The 20,386-nt window shown below is 31.4% G+C and overlaps 1 protein-coding gene across 1 annotated transcript in view; it reads left to right on the forward strand.

Moving 5' to 3' along the window:
- Window positions 1-20,386, forward strand: part of LOC123698401 (actin-binding Rho-activating protein-like) — a 41,734-nt gene that overhangs the window by 18,903 nt on the left and 2,445 nt on the right. The window contains exons 3-4 of the mRNA XM_045645010.1: window positions 8,448-8,625; window positions 19,922-20,014. Of these exons, the coding sequence (XP_045500966.1) occupies window positions 8,448-8,625; window positions 19,922-20,014 (271 nt within the window). The remainder of the gene's footprint in view (window positions 1-8,447; window positions 8,626-19,921; window positions 20,015-20,386) is intronic.

Below are 20,386 nucleotides of genomic sequence, written 5' to 3' on the forward strand. Positions count from 1 at the left end.
ACTTCTTTCTCCTTTAAACCTGTAAATGAGACGACTGTGCTACGTACTATTCAGGAACTCAAATCACAAGCTGTTGGAGTCGATGATATCTCATTAGATATGTTCAAGCTTACACTCCCAGCATCTCTGTCAACTATAACCTACATCATAAATCTATCATTTGCATCTGGTGCCTTCCCAAGTCTGTGGCGAAACGCGCTTGTACATCCCATCCCTAAAATTGATAATCCGCTGGATTTGAAGGATCTCCGACCAATCAGCATATTACCATGCCTATCGAAGATTCTGGAAAAAATAGTACACAAACAGTTAATGGATTATTTAGAAAAAGAAAATATCTTACCTGATCGTCAGTCTGGTTTCAGGAAACGCAAAGGTACAACTACAGCTGTGACTGATGTGATGGATGATATTCTTTGCGCACAAGATGAAGGGAAAGGTACAGTGCTTGTACTGTTGGACTACTCAAGAGCTTTTGATACTATAAATACTTCACTTCTGTTATCCAAACTGACATATTATGGTTTAAGTCCACCTACTATAAATTGGTTTAATAGTTACTTGAGTGGTCGAACACAAAGAGTATCAGTTGCAATGGAGGATGGTAGTATCAGGTTGTCAGAATGCAAAACAGTAACAAAAGGGGTTCCTCAAGGCTCTATTTTAGGACCCCTTTTGTTCATATTATATAGTGCCGATATTGTAAAGCAAATAAAATCATGCAAATATCACATATATGCTGACGATGTTCAGCTTTTTACCTCCTTTTACCCAGATGAAACATGTTCCGCAATAAACAATTTAAACTTGGACTTAGCTTCAATATTCGCATTGTTAGCGATCGACATAACCACGTTGTAAATATGTACATGAATAATTTAGATACGCATAATAGTATATTTTAATTTTTATAAATATTATGCTGAACTCATATAAGATGGGAAACCGCTCACCTATTTGGTGATGATTTGTATAACTTACTAATGATATTGTTTAATTATTGTAAATATTGTATTTTAGTTGTTTTGTGTAGATTTATATTATTTGTAAACTATAGAGTTGTACAACTATATGAGTTTTATAACATGTTTGAATAAATGATATTGTGTACTATGGGTACGAAATTGAAAGCAATTTGTTAGATGTTCTGTAAAGATTAAGAAAAAGTTTATTGTATTTGAAAATTTGGATTATTGTTTTGTGTCAATTTCAATTATTGCTAAGTTTTATAGTATGAAGAGAAAATGAATAATTTCAATCTAAGTTAAAGATATGTGCGAAATGGTTGTAAGTTCACTATAAAACTGCGGATTTGTATATGTAGACTATTGTATTGTACTACAAGTTGTATATTATTTTAAAGGTATTTTGTATGGCATTTATGTGAAATAATTGTTATTTTTGTACATTGGAAATTAATAAAGATATGTGCAAGTAAAGGGCTGGTTGATAATAAATTGGGCGCACGGTTTGAGCATAGCATACGGGCTCTCCGTGCGGTAAAGACACGCAGATATAAGCCTCGCGCCGAGCGTAGGCAAAATCAGTTCTCGGGAGTCAACGGTACGGAGCACAAGTAACCTACGCGACTATCACCAGCCCTCGAAAGCTACTTAAGGAAGAATTGCTGCTGTTTTATTTCGCCGTTATACGTTATTGCGAAGCCCGCGTGCTTTGCACCGCGAAATACGCGTTCCTCATATACGAGCAGAGGGTTGTATTGGCACCTACTACGTTTTCACTGGCGCTAGCAGAAGCGTCGGGAGTGAGCGTGAACCAGCGTTCGAAGGCGTTCACTCAGCGGAAATAGATACATACGTTGTGTATCGGCCGTGCACAATATATCGCGTGACCTGCATACGAGCAAGATCGTACTGCGCCTACGCCGCGATAAACACGGTCATACATTCTCTGTTTCCGCACACAACACGCATGGTCAAGCCGAAATTCACTTGTACTGAATCCTAATAAGTCGAAGTTCATGGTTCTAGGCACACCTAAAGTAGTTAGCTCCATCCAAAATCGTCTCATTCCCGTAACTATTAATAACGAAGTCATAAAACGTGTTGCGGAAGCCCGAAACTTGGGGATCATTTTTGACGAAAATCTACGATTTGAAAAATATATTAATATTACAGTAGCTAACTGTTTCTATCGTTTAAAAATTCTGTACCGAATTAGGAAATATCTTAATACGGAACTTCGTGTAAGGCTTTGTGACAGCCTAGTCCTATCTAAATTTAATTACATGGATGTGGTATATGGTAGGCGGATTTTGAAGCGAACGAAACGAGCAATACAGCGCGTTCAAAACGCATGTGCCCGGTTCTGTTGGAACATTCCTCCACGGGAGCACATTACGCCATTTTTAAACAAAGTCTGTTTGTTAAATATGGAAAATCGACGACGACTCCATTTCGCCTCGTTCCTTTTCGATATTGTTAAGTTTGAATCTCCTCTATACCTCTATCAAAAGTTGGTTTGGATGGGAGATCATCAGGCAGTGTACAAAACGAGACAAGCAGCGACTAAACTGATGATTCCTAAACACCACTCTGCCAGTTTTCGGGGAAGCTTCAAATACAGTGCCACTAAGTGTTGGAACAATTTACCACCGCCGCTTCCTAGCCTTCGCGCGGTTAAGAACTTTAAAAAAAAATACACAGTTATATTACTAGAGAAACAGATCCAACCTTAGTGGCTACTGATGATGATTATCTCTATTTATAATATATATGGGTGATTATACAAAAATGGGGTAACTTTTAAGGATATTTTGTTTACTATATTTTTTATATCAGATTATTACAAATTAGGGTGTATGTGATAGCTAATCTAATGAATATATTGTTCCAAATCGGGCCAGCCACTTTTTTAAGTAGATTGTGAGATATTTTAAATTTTCTGGATTTGGCCTCCAGGGGACTGACAAGGCTAACATAGTACTGATAAAAAACACAATTTTGTAATATTCTTAAAGAAATTCAATGAAAATTACTACAAATCTCTCAGTTTTAATAATGGCACATGTCTTTTAAGTATTAAATCACTTAGTTACATTTAAAAATGATAATTGATAATATATTGTGATACTGGGAAAAAACAATGTCTCAATTTTCAAAACAGCCTTTTAGCCTTTAGCCTTTAGCCTTTTGATATTTAACGCAACGTGAATATTCTTACTCTCTTACTTAACTTACTACTTTGACTTAGTTTTACTTAATATTTTAAGTAATTCACAAACAATAGAAACAAAAAAAACGGCCAAGTGCGAGTTGGACTCCTAACAAACCTATTTTTATTATGTTTGTAACTTAAAATTTACACTTTTAGCAATTTTTCTTTATCTGTGTTATAAGACGTTGCTTTTTACCATATTTTAAGACTGTATACACGGCAAGCATCCTGTGTATTTTTTTATTCCCTTGCGAATATTTAAATTTGCGGAAATTTGCAGTATTAACGGATGTAGGTATCTTTTAATTGCGTTTCGTTATAAGTTTAATTTTTTTACAGCCCCAAGGGTTCTTAATGTTGAGTATTCAATATAAATTTCAAATTGATACCTCCACGCGCTTCAAAAAAAACGTCTTAACAGACAAACGGACAACAAAGTGATCCTATAAGGGTTCTGTTTTTTCCTTTTGAGGTTCGGAGCCCTAAAAATCTAACATTATTTATGTTAAAAGTACTAATTTTCATAAAATGGTTCAGGGTTTTTAACCAAAGGCTTGAATGAAAGTCTCATCTGAGTTTTCATAAGAGCCTTTTGACATTTTTATAATGTTATTAAAATAATTAACTTTTATGTTATTTGAGGTAATTTTACTTCACAATATTATACGTTTACGTATTTATCTAATAAATACATATAACAAGCTATGCCCTGAAAGCATCAAAATCAATAATTAAAATAAAATAAGATCTTTTAAATAAGAATATTAGTAGTTTGTTTCAATAGCTCTTTTCTTTGCTACTCTTTTTTAAATGTTTCTTCCCTAGTCAAATTCAGTTTCTTTTAGCGTGGCGCATGATGCTTTAAACTGAAATATCAAATAGAAATGCTTATATCAATAGCAATCAAGATAAAAGTTCTCAAAAACGATAGAATCATCAGTACTATGGGGTCGCGTCAGTGCACTGGCGCGATATCTGACATAGGACTGATGCCAGCGGATTGATAAAAAGGGACTTAATATGAGATTATAATCACAAATTATGTTTTTTTGCCTTATTTCTTATATCAACAAACTATATTTTTACAAATCATACTTAACCATGTATGAATGAAAATAAAAAATCAGTTTAACAATAAAATAACGACTCACCATAGGACTGAAATGTTGACTGGCGCAGCACGAATTTAGAGGACAAACACAACCCTAGCGCTGGTACAGTTATGATGACCCTCAAAATATGGGATGCACAAGTAACTTCATTACCAACATTAATATTTAGACAGGGATTTGACCTCGACTTGGTGATATTTAGCGAGAATTTCAAATTTAAAAAACACACAACGGACTGACCAATAAAAACGATGACAAAGTTTATTTTTATTTTTTAAATAAAATGTTAAACATTTCGTTATGAAAGTTATACTATATAATACTATGTATATCAAAGATTGTCCTGAGTTAGTAAGTTTTCTCTAATCAATGATAATGTTTATAAAATAGTCACTTAATTGTTGGTTTTCGGAGTTGTGACATGCCAAAGTACTGATTATTTAAGTATTAATTTTGTTTTTTTATCAATTTGTATTTTAAATAAAGAAGTGAAAGTGAGTGACCAAATAAAGGACGCTTTATTGTTTTAAAATAGATTGTTATTTGATTAAAATATAATAAGACTTTGTATAAATTGGCTGGTGACATTGAGTTACCCCATTTTTGTATAATGACCCATATGTAGGTGTATCTATCAAATGTAAAAAATATTGAATATACGTTAATTATACTTTCTTTTGTATATTTATTACTACTTATATTATATTTATTCTATTAATTTTTGTTTATCTCTGCACATAGACGTATTATTTTAATTGTTCATATGTATTTTAATATTTTATTACTGTAATGGAGGTCACTCTGATTATTGCGACAACATTTAGGGGCCACTGAAAACCAGCGCTGTGCGTGCATTTCTGTCGTACAGTATTTAGCTGAGTTGGTCACCCTTTTTCGAGGACATCCTACCGTGCAAATTTCGTTTTATTTTTTATTTTTTCTCTTTATTATTTTACTTTTTTATTGTTTTGTTTATCATGTTTTTAAGACTTTGTTTGATTATGTCCTTGAAATAAATGTTTTTTCTTTCTTTCTTTCTTTCTAAATCAATTAGTAATAAGCAAATCATATGAATTTCTCTGAGAAGCGCCTCCGCGTCAACAATTGCTTATAAATTTTAACCAGAAGTTTTAATATTATTTTTCTGGACTTGTAAATTTTAATTATATTTATGTAGAATTGCTTTAAACATTTTACTCAACTTTTATTATATTTTAAGAATCGTTTTAAAGAGATTGTCTGTTTTGTTATTAAGAATTATATTCACAATATATTTTTAGTAATTACTGCAAGATGAAAGTAGAAATAATTAAGGAAACTCTTTAATTCCATAGCTTAGATAATTATATAAATTCTGATAAGTAACTAATAACTTCTTTCTGAGTTATGAACGATAAATCTTTGATGTAATAATTTCAATAAAGAGATAAATACTCTTGTAAAATTAATTTCTATTCTTTGATTTATATGGAAAATAGCTCTGACCCGTGTATACTAAATAAATAACTACCTTATTATTTGAAAATATTTATTTTAGCCTTAAACTATTGGTAGTTGAATTTGGATTCAAATAAATTGTATTAATAAAATCTACAACAAGTCTCATATAATTTCAAGTGCTTTTCTACTTCAATATTATGTACATTCCTATTCCGTAGTGAGATCTCAGAACTACCTAATGAGCCAAATGTTAAAATTATATTAATTACCTACTAAAATGCTGTTACACTAAATGCAATATATTTTTTTCTTTGTTAGCAGTGAAAATATATTTTTTGCTTTGTTCTAAGCTGCTGTTAAACTGTACTAATTGCTTGGTATTTTCAACGAACTATCAAAACATTTTGCCAATATTTGTCGTATTAACTCTAGTGAGTTTCTTGTGACGTCACAAACCTTAAAAAAAGTAATGACGTCGTATTCATGACCTTAGATTTTACCCACACAATACCAATTCTCTACAACATATAAGTCCTTAAAAATAGGCTCTACATACAAAAGCTACTTATTTGTATCTCCCCTTTAGTGGGGTCAGCCTTCGCGAACAATATTGAATAACGCCTTTTACCTAAATAAATATTCGTGGCCTTAACACTTAAACTTTTATGCGATCTTTGAGTGGGGAGTCATGGAAAGATAATATTGAGTACGGGCACGGCCTATATTTATAAAGAGGTCAATGGCTACATTATTGAATAGCTTTTTACCTTGCTCAGGATGGGATGGACACACAAAATTCCTTTGTTATTATTGATTTGATTTTTTAAAATATTTTTTTGTACATGAACAATTTATAAATTTGAGTCTCCTTTTGTTGAGGATCGATTTTAAATAAGGTTGAAAAAAGAAGTATTGAGTTGTATTTTTAATTTTTATAGTCTCTATACAGAGACGCAATGATATATATAAAAGAGTTCCAAGACACTTGGATTTTCTTTGCTTCTTTTCATGTAGACAATAAAATATGTAAGTGTACCTACGTAACTTTAATGAGGAGTCTATTCAGACAGGTAATAATTATAAAATCTTTGTATTTTCGAAACAATTTAGGTTACTTATAATAGAAATAATAATGATTAAAGATTTTGCATTTTTCGAATTCTATATAAGGTATTCTATTCTAGGTTCAAATATAGTATCGGTAAATTATTCAGTCTCACGTTCTTGCCGCTTATGTAGATATTACCTACGCGACGCGCTGGATATAACACTCCATTAGAGTAAATAAATGTTGATTTTAGTTAAATAAACACAATTAAATAGGTAATCGGGTACCCTCATAGGAGGCCCGTGTCCCAGCAGTGGGAACGTATATGGGATGATGATGATGATGATAAATAGGTAATCAACAAATCAAAATGATTTTATATACTGTGTAGGTAATAGAGCTTAAATTAAGAAACAGATTAATTATTAACGTGGCCAATAAAATACCCTGACTGTGGTTGAGCACTACATGGACGAAGACTCGGGCGAAAAGCTTGTACTGAAATAAATGAGAAAAACTGTGATCGAATTAACAAACGTGAACGACTTATAGGAATTCATTATATCGTATTTAAATTGTAGAAGAGTTTCCAAGAAATCTCCAATTGTTTTGATCTTTTAACACCAGTTAAAAGTTTTTCAGTTGTCATCAGCGACGCCATCATAAAATTTATTACAAACCACATATTGTTCAGACGTTTGTAAACCACAGCTGTTCGCGCCAATCTTGAACAAAGATTCAAATAAACATTCCTAAGAATTTAACTAAATACCTTCCTACTAAATGTTTACTGTTTGAAACAATTTCTTTGATAAGTATTCAAAACACGGTAAAGATAATTTTGTCCACAGTATCAGTGAAAGAACATTAAATAAAGATTTTCTTACGATAAAATATGAAATGCTATTCACATTCTAGGGAAATACACAACTTATTTTTACGAATAATTTAAACGGATATGACATGAAGAATGTCCACGCATGGAATTTTAATAAAACGTTCTGTTTTGAATGGAAAGTTATTAAAAAGTTTTGCAAACGAAAAATTACGATGTATACGTTATTAAAAATTTAATAATATAATGCAAATATATTTATTTTAAATTTTAAATTATTCTTATTCAATGACTCAACTAACTCAGTGTTTGATCAATATTTTATCCATTCATAAGCACGAGGTACATAACAATGTAGCTTCACAATAATATATTTTAAAACCTGAAAAGAATAACTATGCAAAACCTATTACTGAACACTCACTGTTTGATTCATATTTTTTATTCTTTAACCAGAGTTCAATATTACAATGAAGCTTTTATTGTTGTATTGTATTGTATTAGCCTGTTGTGTCCCAATGCTGAGCAAAGGCCTCCCCAAAGCGCTTCCATGAATCACGATCTTGTGCTATTGTAGACCAGTCTTTATTAAATTGGTCCAGTTCATCCCGCCATCTTTTCTTAGGCCTGCCGCGACGCCTTCTAGCTGTGTTTGGGCTCCAGAAAGTCGTTATCTTGGCCCACAGTTCGTCCGGCAGGCGACTAATATGCTTTTATATCAATGTATATTAATAGATACCAAATATAAATAAATGCCTATAATACCTTTATACTTAAAATAATAGCCAGATTACACTTACTTGCATATAAACTAAAACTAGATTTCGTTTCCCAGACCGATACCCGGATCAAAAACGGAATTCCGAGGAGCAGAAGCCCAGGCAAGAGTATGCACAGAGATGAAGGAGCTATGTGAAATCATCAATGAATACGGAAAATCTCCCTGCAAGAGTCTATTACCCCCTGAACTGCAGGGTGCCACAAAAGTAATATCCTTCGGAGAACTGTTCACGGTACGTAAAAGTTTTAATTTAACTTCTCAGCTTTGCACTGTGTCGTATTATGACTTGATAGAGATAGTCACTTACCAGGAATTTCTTTGGCAGGTTTTATATTTTGCAACTGATTTTTATATAGGATTTCAACTTTTAGTCTTACGTTTTTTAATGTCTGCAGTATACATAAATTTAGCTAGTTAATACATTTCATATTATGATCCAATCAAAAAATTAAGTATTAAGTAAATTCTTCATAAGTTTTAGCTCTACTGTATGTAGGAGGCAAATTATTAGTATCAGGTAGAAAGAGACCCCAATTCTATGAACAGAGAGTGGGCACTGTATAATTTATTATATTACTAAATTGTTTCTAATGTGAATCTTATTACATCTAGTTTTTGAATATTAAAATATATAAAACGCAAAATTCGCGTTTATAGGTACCTTGTTTATTGAGTTCAACAGAGGTTACTTATATTACTGAAGTATTACCTATATAAATAAACAAAAATGTATTTAATATATCCACGGTATATCCAGACGGTTCCACGGATCTTTTATCCCGTAACACAACGTTATAAGTTGTACAAAATTGGTAGGATATATGAGTCAATATGTTGATAAATTTTTTATAGAAACAGACAATGTTTTATGTTATCCCGAGAAACTGTCCTATAGATTAAACACCAGTTGCTTTAATAATCTCTACACGTCTACAGACAACACAAAATTTAGATAAGAAAAACAAAATATTTTAAAACTTCGCCTAATGTCTGCGAGACATTCATTAGTCTATTTATAAAATATTCATTGTTATGTCACAGAACACAAGGCTCGCAAAATTTTCTGGCACATTTAAATAATCAGAGAGAAAAGAAATAACTGAATTATGGACGTGTCAATTTAATATGGATTTCTAACTAAGGATTTCGCATAGTTTTTCAAAATAATGACAAATGTTTCCAAATAGGTTTCTTCTACGTTATATTTCCATATCTGCATACTTAGAAAGTGTTATTTTAATATGAAACTACTATTAAACATATAAAAGAAAAATAAAGTGAGCAAATAATGTTTGAATGAAGTTATCCTCACAATGGTAATTCTTATAAATCTTTGGTAAAAGCCGTAATCAGAATTTTATATTAAATATCACGGTGTGTTTCTTAATATTTGGTAATACGAGAAACTTAATTTGGATAGACGTAATTTCACCTAGATTAATTATTTTTACAAGTCAGTTACGAAAAAAAAAAATAGTAACTATTCAAAAGTATCTTTATTTTCATGTAGATAATATAATATCTATTCTATAGGTATTGTTTATATATACCTAGATATTAGTATATTGCATTGATTGCATTGTTTGAGAAATTAGACTACTAATAAAAGTCGATGGTATTGATGTAATTGTGAAGAAAAGTTTGTAGTGTACAAAACATAAAAACATACTTCTTAAGATATTAACAACACTTTTAACATTAAATAAGAAATAAATAGGTGATTATATTGAAATATAAAGTATAATAACAGCAAAATAACTATGTGGGAGGTGATTGAAAGTTTGCGATCAATCTGAAAACTTTTCATACTTTGCAAAGTTAAATATCACGGTTCCTACAAAGTCACAATTTTATATTTCCCGATTTCATGTTTATTGTTTAAGCATTTATTGCTGTTCTGAAAAAACTTTTAGGTAGGATTTGGAATTCGCGTAGGTAAAAGAAAATTCACTAACTAGGTTCTGGGGATTTCGAGAAACAGGGTTTTAAAGACGAGTGCTTTTAGGCTAATGAAAAAACATTCATAACTTTTTGATGCGTTCATGCAAAGTAGCTGAAACTGTTTCATTCCAAAGAATAGTAGATATAATTGTAGCATAGAAACCTACGCAGGTATATAGATTTTCATATTGCTAGCTTATGTCAGAATAAAGATACTATAGAAAGTCAAATGGATTTTCTATTTTCTGCCTTTTCCGGTATATTTACACACCAAACGTTTGAATATACATTTTCCAATTTAGAAGTGGCAAGAGTAATTCAAATTGATTCGACAGCATGTTTATTTGTTTGTCACTTCTAAATGGGAATCCATATAACTTCGCTTTATGTATTTTCTATTGAAAGCCTGTGTTTCTGCGAACTAAAGTTTGCCGATATTTTTTTGGTGAAATTTCACAGATATGTTATAGTGCATAAATCTAAATGAAAATTAAAATGCTAGTTACGTAATAGATGCTAAAAGAAACTAGAAAGAAAATGCCTCTATATATTTATGTTTTCAAGCAATACATGAATTTAAATTTGAATTTTCATTGAGACCGCGATGAAAAAACTTATCTTGCATTTCATCGCTTCACCTTTTTTCCATTTAATTCACTTTGTTTGTTTTGTTCTCTGAAATTCCAAAAGGGACGATAAAACAATGTTTAAATACATTGACATTACTTAAATACATCGCTGACCACGATCCTCAGACATGAGGGACCGGCAAGAGAGAGAGAGAAATACATTGAACTGTTTCCTTTGGTCAACAATCACTCACACAGTGCATATATTAAAATGAAACAAAAAACATTTCCTATTTGCCAATGTTTTGTTTGTATTTAAATGATGTTGATTGTAAATACAATGCCTATGTTAAGATTTTGCTGATATGTAGTTGCTTCTCAATAAAGCATGCAAGTTTTTAAACTATCACAAGTAAGTACTAAGTACCTAATATCACGTTATATATATTTTAGTGGCTAGCCACTTGTCCACTAGCTAAATGGTAAAATAGTAGCCTCACACTCACAAATAATCTAATTTCAAAAATAACAATCACAAGAATCACAAGAAATGTGGAAAAATAAATAATCAACTCTAACACATTCGTTAACTTTTTATAATATTAGTAACAATTGTATAGTTAACACAGTCTATTATTTTTCTTAATAATAATATTCTCAGTATTCCTTCTTTAAAACACCAATTTTACTTATAATTGAATGCACAATTATGAGTAAAATTAATCATAAATAAACTTTCGAAATCCAGATGTTATTATACAGCGACATTTTTAACACCTGACTAAACATCTAACAATGAGATCTGTGTTTTACGAGCCTTTGTCTGGTTTAAAATAAACGGCAGGAATCAATGCGACGAGACAATAATGATTTTGGCACGTAATTCTACACACATGTGAGAAATATTTCAAGACCAAGAACAATTTTCTTGAAATTGTTGTAATTCAAATATATAGAAATCAATTCAGGATAATTCTTCCCTATTACCTACAGGGTTTAAGTTAGTTTAGACAATTTTTAATAACTTTCCGAGTTCTCAATTTTGAATACCTTTCTAAGTAGAGACAAATCTAATTAACCAAAATCCATTCCGCTGTTTTTGAGTTTGCAGTGTAGTATAATAAACTCAATTTTATTTTATTCAAACAATGTCAGTTGAATTTAAGCTCCTTCTAAACTTTATATTAGCTCTTTGAGTGTCGTCATTTGAAACGTTCTCGTCAGTTCAAAACAAAAGAATTGATAGCTAAAATAGTCGTATACACCTACTTGTAGTATAAGAAAAGCGAAAAATAACATAGTACCTATTATTATACACTTTTATGCTACTTAAGAGCTATTTTAATGATAATCAGTCCCCAATATTGACAAAAATAAGATTTATTTTAAACATTTTTCGTATTGTTTTAACACTATATAATATGAAGTGAATGAGAGTGAAACATTATGTATTTATTATTACGTAGTTAGGTACATTAATATTACATAGGCAAATCTCGGTTTGTTTAGAGTAAATGAAAATAACTACAATTTAGACAATCCTCAGACTCAGTGAGGAACGTACTATGTCCTAGAATATTCCTAGAAATTCTATCTAGTCTCGAGACACAAACTGTGTGTCTGAATAGTGTCTATTTCCCGTTAGTTATAACTGACAACTTAATCTTAATATGTAGTAACTAAACTTGTTTAGTTGCTATTTCTTTAATCGTTATTTAATAGGAAAAAAACGTGTTTTTCCCTATTACATAATTGATAATTATAGTATTTTTGAATACCTATAATTTTATGAATAAAAATATACATTTTTATGATACATAAAAATATTTTATTATTTCAAATCGATCTCATAAATTAAAATATTGAGACCGATTTAAATTAATTATTTTTTGGTGAAATGAAATTTATTTTATAGGTATTTCCATTTAAAATATTCTTTGTGTACTTATTAAGCACTTCTACTGCTTTAATGAATTTTTATAAAGCATTTTAATTTTTTTATTTTCTACAAAACATTCAAGTTTTTAAATTATAGTCATGGAGCACCTAATATCAAATTTTAAATTTTAATATTAGGTTGCATTCAATATAAATTCATTCAAGCGAGACAAGACTTTTTGCAGTACATTTTAATCTATCTCAGTGGTGAACGATCTTTGAAGATTTATAATTCAATTAAATGCAATCTTAGAAGGGACATAAGGTGAATGACTTCTGAAAGCAAGATTACACCTCATAGTGTCGTATAGAACCTTCGAAGGGAAAAACAATTATTAATTTATAGTGAATAATAGTTAAGGGGGGTTAGGCGGTCAGCGAAAATTCAGCTATTCGGGCCTGAGGTAAGCGGTGAGGGGGTCCGCGTTTAGTATGGAATCAACGTGCTCGAAACTAAAAATCGTAAGCGCCATTCACATTTTTATCAAAAAGTGAATGAAAATATTTAGTATTTTCAAAATCTAAAACAGTCACGAAATCGACAAGGTAAATACCTATGTATTTGTGATTTTATACGAATTATTATCGTAAAATACGGTTGTAATGAGCATTTATATGATATTTTAGAGATAACTTCAGGATTTTTTTTTATCGAGCAAAATTTTTCCAATCGTGTTTTGGAAACAGTCATCCCATCACACATACGTTCTGTAATACATATTAGAAATTCCAGTGCGAAAAAACTTCAATATTTTCAATTATAGCTCATAGAAAACAGTCCATTTTGCCGTGTTCACCTACTAAGGGCCCTTAAGTTAATTACAAAAGAGAGGCGTAAGTAGGAAGTTTTAGCAAACATAATCCATACTTATATTATCGAAAGTAACTCTGTCTGTCTGTCTGTTACTCAATCACGCCTTAACTACTGAACCAATTTGCATAAAATTTGGTATATAGATATTTTGATACCCGAGAAAGGACATAGGCTACTTTTTACCCCGGGACATAGGATAGGTTTTATCCCGGAAATCCCACGGGAACGGGAACTATGCGGGCTTTTCTTTGACTGCGCGGGTGAAGCCGCGGGTGGAAAGCTAGTAATTAATATGTACCTTCATAGAAATCAAACTAAAATAGTGATAGAGCTGATAATGGCTTAAATATTGATTAAAGTTAGAAAGATTGTTACAATCAGGATTAATAAACACACTATATGTATACAAGTCGAAGACGTATTTTTTTCTTCAATATTATTAGTGTTCTTTTCACTTGTGGAATTGTTTGAGGGTTTCTAGAATCGCTGCTCCAATTCCAGTGATAGCGATTGGGATGTTCCAATTAACTTTCCACGATTATTAATATTTTCATCCAAATTTTTCTATTAAGGCATATCACAACTGAGCTTTTCCAACATTTCTATTCATATACATCCATACATATCTACTTACAAAATAATCCACATCAAAACATACAAACACAAATAATACAGGAATAATATTTACAAAGATTATTTGTAAAATATCACCCGGAATACTTTAAGAAGAAAGGAGAAGTAAATTCGCATATGTTGACAAGATACCAAAACAAATTACATTTCCCAACGTGTAGAATCAACAAAGCTAAAAACAGTGTAACATTTATGGCTATTAAAATATATAATAAAATACCGGACAATTTCAAGGAACTACCAGTAAATCTTTTCAAAAATAAACTGACGAACTGGTTAATGGTAAAACAATTTTATGACATTGAAGAATTTATGACTTTGAAGTAGTGTAAACTGAATTGTGTGTGATAAGTGAAGTGTGTAGTGATATAATCGTGTAAATCGTAGTGCGTTCGCGTAATTGTGAAAATTGAATTGTGTGTACATTTAAATAATTAAACTAATCAACTTTCTTTTTTAATATTTGCACACCCAATAAATGGGTAGAATGTATTAGCCACATAATATTGTAATGAAAACATCTATAATTTGTAACTACATTCTTGCAAATAAATATAATTTGAATTTGAATTTGAATTTGAATTTGAACAATGGTTAGAACGGAATCAGTCATGACGTCACACATTCCACCCGCCACGGCCGCTCGTCGACGCCAACATTTGAACTTGGCATACATTTCGACGATAATTCGTAATTAGCAACACCGCTCCATACCGAATAAGGAAGCGACCTCAGCACTCTGAAAATAGCACGGAAAGTGCGTTTTCAGATGTGTTGCTTTATGCTTTGAAATGATTCAGGATGAGGATGCGAAACAAAAGAAAAGTGACAAAAAGTTTGGAAAATCCAAAAGTGCACGCCTCATAATCTCATCCTTTACAATAAAATTGATTATTTATAAAGGTGTATATAATATAAGTATGTAGATACACTTGTTCTCATGTGCCAATGCTCTTGCGCTGTCTCAAAACAGTTGGAAAAGTAAAGAAAGCGGTACCGTAATAATTGAGCTATTTTTCTTGTGGCCCCACCTAGATGTGAAACTGCGCAGGTTTAAGGGACTGACTACCAACTTATTTTTTTAAACCTTGGGGGTTAGACAAGTTGCTTTCGTTTAGCGTAACGTTTAATAGAATAGATTATGAATGTATGAGATTGACATAAGCTGTAGATAAATGTATCGACAGCTTATGTCAATCTCATATATTCATAATCTATTCTATCAAACGTTACGCTTATAGAAAGCCACTTGTCTAGGGGGGCTTGGCTTATAGTATAAAGAATCGAGTTTATAATGGTGAATTTTGAGTACACTATAAATATATATAAAAAAAAGTCGATATTTTTTTTGTTTATTTAATAACAATTAAACCACATCGAATCAGACCCTGAAAAATGAAAGGGTTCTATTCCTGAGCATACTCAAGCGTAAGAGAAAAAAAAGACTCGATTAGTAAAGTATTTCGGTCGCTATCGTGTTAACAAGAAAATCCTCCGCTCATACAGACACACGGACGTCCAAGACAGAACTTTTTTAAACTGTTTTTTAACTAGTTTAAATAACAAAAATGACATCAAAAATATCATGAATGTTAAAAATAGTGTTTTTTCTTAATATGTGTGTGTATGTATTATCTTACAAGTGCAATGTATGATACATAAAGACATTTTAAGTTTGAAAAATCAGATGTTTTGCGCGAAGTGACAGTAGTACCCACCTCAACGCTTCGCATAAGAGGCGTGCAATTAACATACTATTTGACTTCAGCCTTAACAAATAATTACACAATTTCTAAACAGTAAATAGAAAAAATAACATAGTTATTTAAAGTAGGTATATTTTATCGAAAGAAATCATAATTTAATGAAATTGCTCGTTCTTTCGATTCATTTAATCGAAACATTCATGTACTTAACAAAAATAATTTGGCCTGAATGTAATTTTAAATAATAACTATCTATTATCGCTATACTAGGTGACCCACAACATAACGTGGCATTTAAATTTTAAACATGTCTAGATGTGTGATAAATCATAAAATATACACAAAAAAAAATCGAAAACTTTCCTATAGCAATGCTTTTTGCTAGTTAGTTAAAGGTACATTAATGACTCCTTCAGGCATAGTAACTGCATTTTTTTTATGAAACAAATCAAAATTATAATACGTCGAATCACGCGTGGTATAAGGAAAAGATGGCGCGTAACGGAAAAATGTCATTTTTTTCCAACCCCGTTAAAGAAGTTTCACTTCAAAAAGAATGGTATATACAGACAAGATAACTGGTGACAAGCGTTTTAACGCGTAGTCTTTATTAAAATCACGTGAGGACTTAGATGAGATTAAAAAATCGTTTAAAATATAATAGCAGAGAAAATTGCAAGAGAATTGAAAAACAGAATTATTATAATGGTTAAAGAGAGTTGTCGATTACAGTGTTAGCTTAAGAAAGATACTTGTTACATGAAGATAATATTATTAAACATCCCTTCCATCTTTTCGACAAGTTTAAGATTTACGGATAAAGTCACTGATAGATAGATAGATATGCTACATAGAACATAATTATTTTGAAGTTGCGAAACTGGGAATTAATATGCCGTCAACACAAAACTTTGGTTACCTAAAATACGAAAGAAAATTTATACAAAAAACCCATCCCAGTCTAGATAATGACGACGGCTTTATATCATAAATATTTGCGAGAAATATTGGAATAATTTTAGACATTATGTCACGTAATACGATGATCGTATAATCACTGAAAACATTCATGTAAATATTATGAATACTGTAATCGATTGCGAAATATGCGAAGCACGCGGAACTGTTGAGATTAATAAAAACTTCAGTACAGCTGCTAATGTATGTTTCTTGTTTACTATCTGAATTTAGATTGATGATTTCTTTATCTTTTTACTCAAGGTCTTTTGTATATGTTCCATTTTTTTACGTAATCAAATTGCTAACACATGCTTTGCGAGTGTGCGGATTTTGGTCTAAAGATAACCTCGTTAAGAAGGTCTACGTCCTTGTGGTAGGGACAAGCGTGTCGAATTATGACCTAAAGCTAAAATCATAACAGCAGCATGTGTCCTTGCTATGGGAACAATATCGGCTAATGATACTAATGTACCTAGTATAGTAACAGTTTTGTTTACGGATACTGTACTTTAACCTATATTCGACTAATATATCAGCCACATTGCTTATCATCCATCGAATATTTATTACCCTATAGATATATCATATATTACAGGGTGGTTCTAAATTACGTTGACAAATTTCAAAATAATAAATTTCAAGAATGGGACATGCTGCGTTGCTATTGTTTTTTAATTATTATTTTCACATGTTTTGGCGCCAACTTAACGTTATTTGTGAAGAGATTAAATTTTAAATTAGTCATTTTTTACTATGTCTGCTCAACGAGGTGCAATAATATCCTTATATGAGACTGGTAAGCGGCAGTGTGAGGTAGTGCGACTTCTCGGTATCAGTCGGCAGTTAGTTTCTTCTGCTATTAAACGCTACTATGAGCTTGGCCATCTCGGTGACCGTCTGGGAAGAGGCAGAAAAATAACTGTGAGGACGCCTAGGATTCGACATATCGTCAAACAAAGATTGACCCGCAATTCACAAGCCGAGGTAAGAAAAATGGCTCGAGACTTAGTTGTAAGTCATTCAACGTTACAACGAGTTGTTAAAAATGAGCTCAAGTTAACAGCATACAAGCTGCGAAAAGCACAGTGGTTGGATGATAAAGATAAAAAAATACGCCTTGAAAGATGTCGCTTACTGAAAGCGCGCTCCGCTGGTGAAGCGTGGAAAAATATTTTTTTCACAGATGAAATTTTTTTTCAAATTGAGCAGTCTCATAACCGCCAAAACGATAGAGTTTACTCTTCTAGCCATCCTGGAGCCACAGCAATTATCCCCCATTGGCAAAAACCGGATTCAGTCCTGGTTTGGCGTGGCATTTGCTCAACAGGCAAAACTCCTCTCGTTTTCGTAAAAAAAGGTGTGAAAGTGAATCAAGAAATATACCGACGCGATATTTTGGAGTGTCTAGTTCTTCCTTGGAGCCAGCAGCACTTCGGTGACCAACCGTGGACTTTTCAACAGGACTCTGCTCCATCTCACAGGGCCTCAAATGTGCAGTAGTGATGTATGGACCATTTCCCAGAGTTCATAAGTTCCAAGGAATGGCCTCCATTTTCACCAGATTTTAATCAAATGGATTTCAGCATATGATCCATTTAGAGGCGAGGGCCTGTGCAACTTCAAACAGAAGTGTAGACGCGATGAAGGCAAAACTTACTTGTGAGTGGGACAAAATATCTGAAGAGGAGTTACGGAAAATCGTCGAAAACTTCAGAAAACGTATAAGCCTTTGTATTAAAGCTAGAGGTGGTTATTTTGAAAATAAATACATATTTACATTAAAATAATACTGTATTTTTATTATTTAGTAGTCACCGTTATACTGTGTAAAAGAAAAATAAAATAAATCGTAAAATAAGTTGTCAACGTATTTCAGAGTCACCCTGTAGATACCAATATAAGATGTAATGGCAGTTGCAGACTCCCGTGCCATAAATCAAACCCTTTACTGCCATTATCGAGTTCTAATAGAAATTGGCGAACGTCTATTATTGAATTATTGAAGATAATATTAAATAAATCGATTGTTCACTTCGTTAATTCTTTATAGATAAAATAAAAAAAAACGCTTTTTCCGCTCGTTAACGTAGATTCAGTTAAGCTGATATATAATCCTTATATGTATATAATAATATATAAGCTAATAAGCATAACCGTATCTTCGCATTTATATAACACTAGCTTTCCGCCTGCGGCTTCGCCCGCGTTTTCAAAGAAAAACCAGCATAGTTCCTGTTCCCGTGGGATTTCCGGGATAAAACCTAGCCTATATTACTTGTGGATAATGTAGCTTTCGAATGGTGAAAGAATTTTTAAAATAGGTCCAGTAGTTTATGAGCCTATTCATTACAATCAAACAAACAAACAAACAAAGTTTTCCTCTTTATAATATTAGTGTAGATAAAACCTCAATAGTAGATATTATGTAATACAATTTATAAAAAAAGGTGATAGTAGAATAATTAAACATAAAAGAATCATTTAAAACTACATCGCTTATTTATCATAATCGGACAACCAAATAACCAGAAAAATATAAAAGATAAACCAAAACTTTTATATTTCGTATATATTATAACCATAGGATATTACTTCCCATGTTCAAAATTATTTGCCTCACATAATATGATGCTGCACATACGATGAGAGCCAAGAAAGATCATAATGAAGACGTGACTAGGAAATAAATTATATTCGATACAGAATTCTGATACCGATAATGTAAACAAACCTTGTTTTTTATCCGGAAAATGAAATATTGCTGATAAAAAATCAGATCCGATTTTAATGGCGTTTAGAGAATATTATCCGCTCGTGGAAGTTATTAATTTTCTCTATTTAATAAATCTAATTATATCTTATACTGATTCCTCATACCTTGAGGATTTAAATTAAAGATGGATTAATATAAAAAAAATATTTTTTTCTTGGGAAAATATAATTAATATGTTGTTTTATTTGTTTCAGATATACACAGTTATATCAGATAAATTAGTTGGCCTGTTACTAAGAACACGAAAACATCATTTAACGTACTTTGAAGGAGAGGTGTTATTCCAAGTAAGTAAACTATTCATTTGATTACAAATCCATTGATTCAATGATATTTTTTATTTATTTTATTTATTTATATTTGGGAAACAAACAATACAATATATCTTATACATAAGAGATAACAAACTATACACATATCAGCAAAGTTTCCACTAAAAATTTAAGTTCTTTAAAAAAATACACATTCAGTCACAAACAGTCTACTTGAAGATACAAATAAATATAGGAATAACAAGCATGAATACAATTTAAATATCACAGTTACTATTGCACATATTTTTCAAGTTATAAAATTCTTATAAAAAATTCGGCAAATCAACTCTACAATGATCATGAATTTATCATGTTCTAGTAAATGCATATACAGGGTGTAATCGT

The sequence above is a fragment of the Colias croceus genome, chromosome 16 (assembly GCF_905220415.1).
Source record: "Colias croceus chromosome 16, ilColCroc2.1".
NCBI classification, from domain to species: Eukaryota; Metazoa; Arthropoda; class Insecta; order Lepidoptera; family Pieridae; genus Colias; species Colias croceus.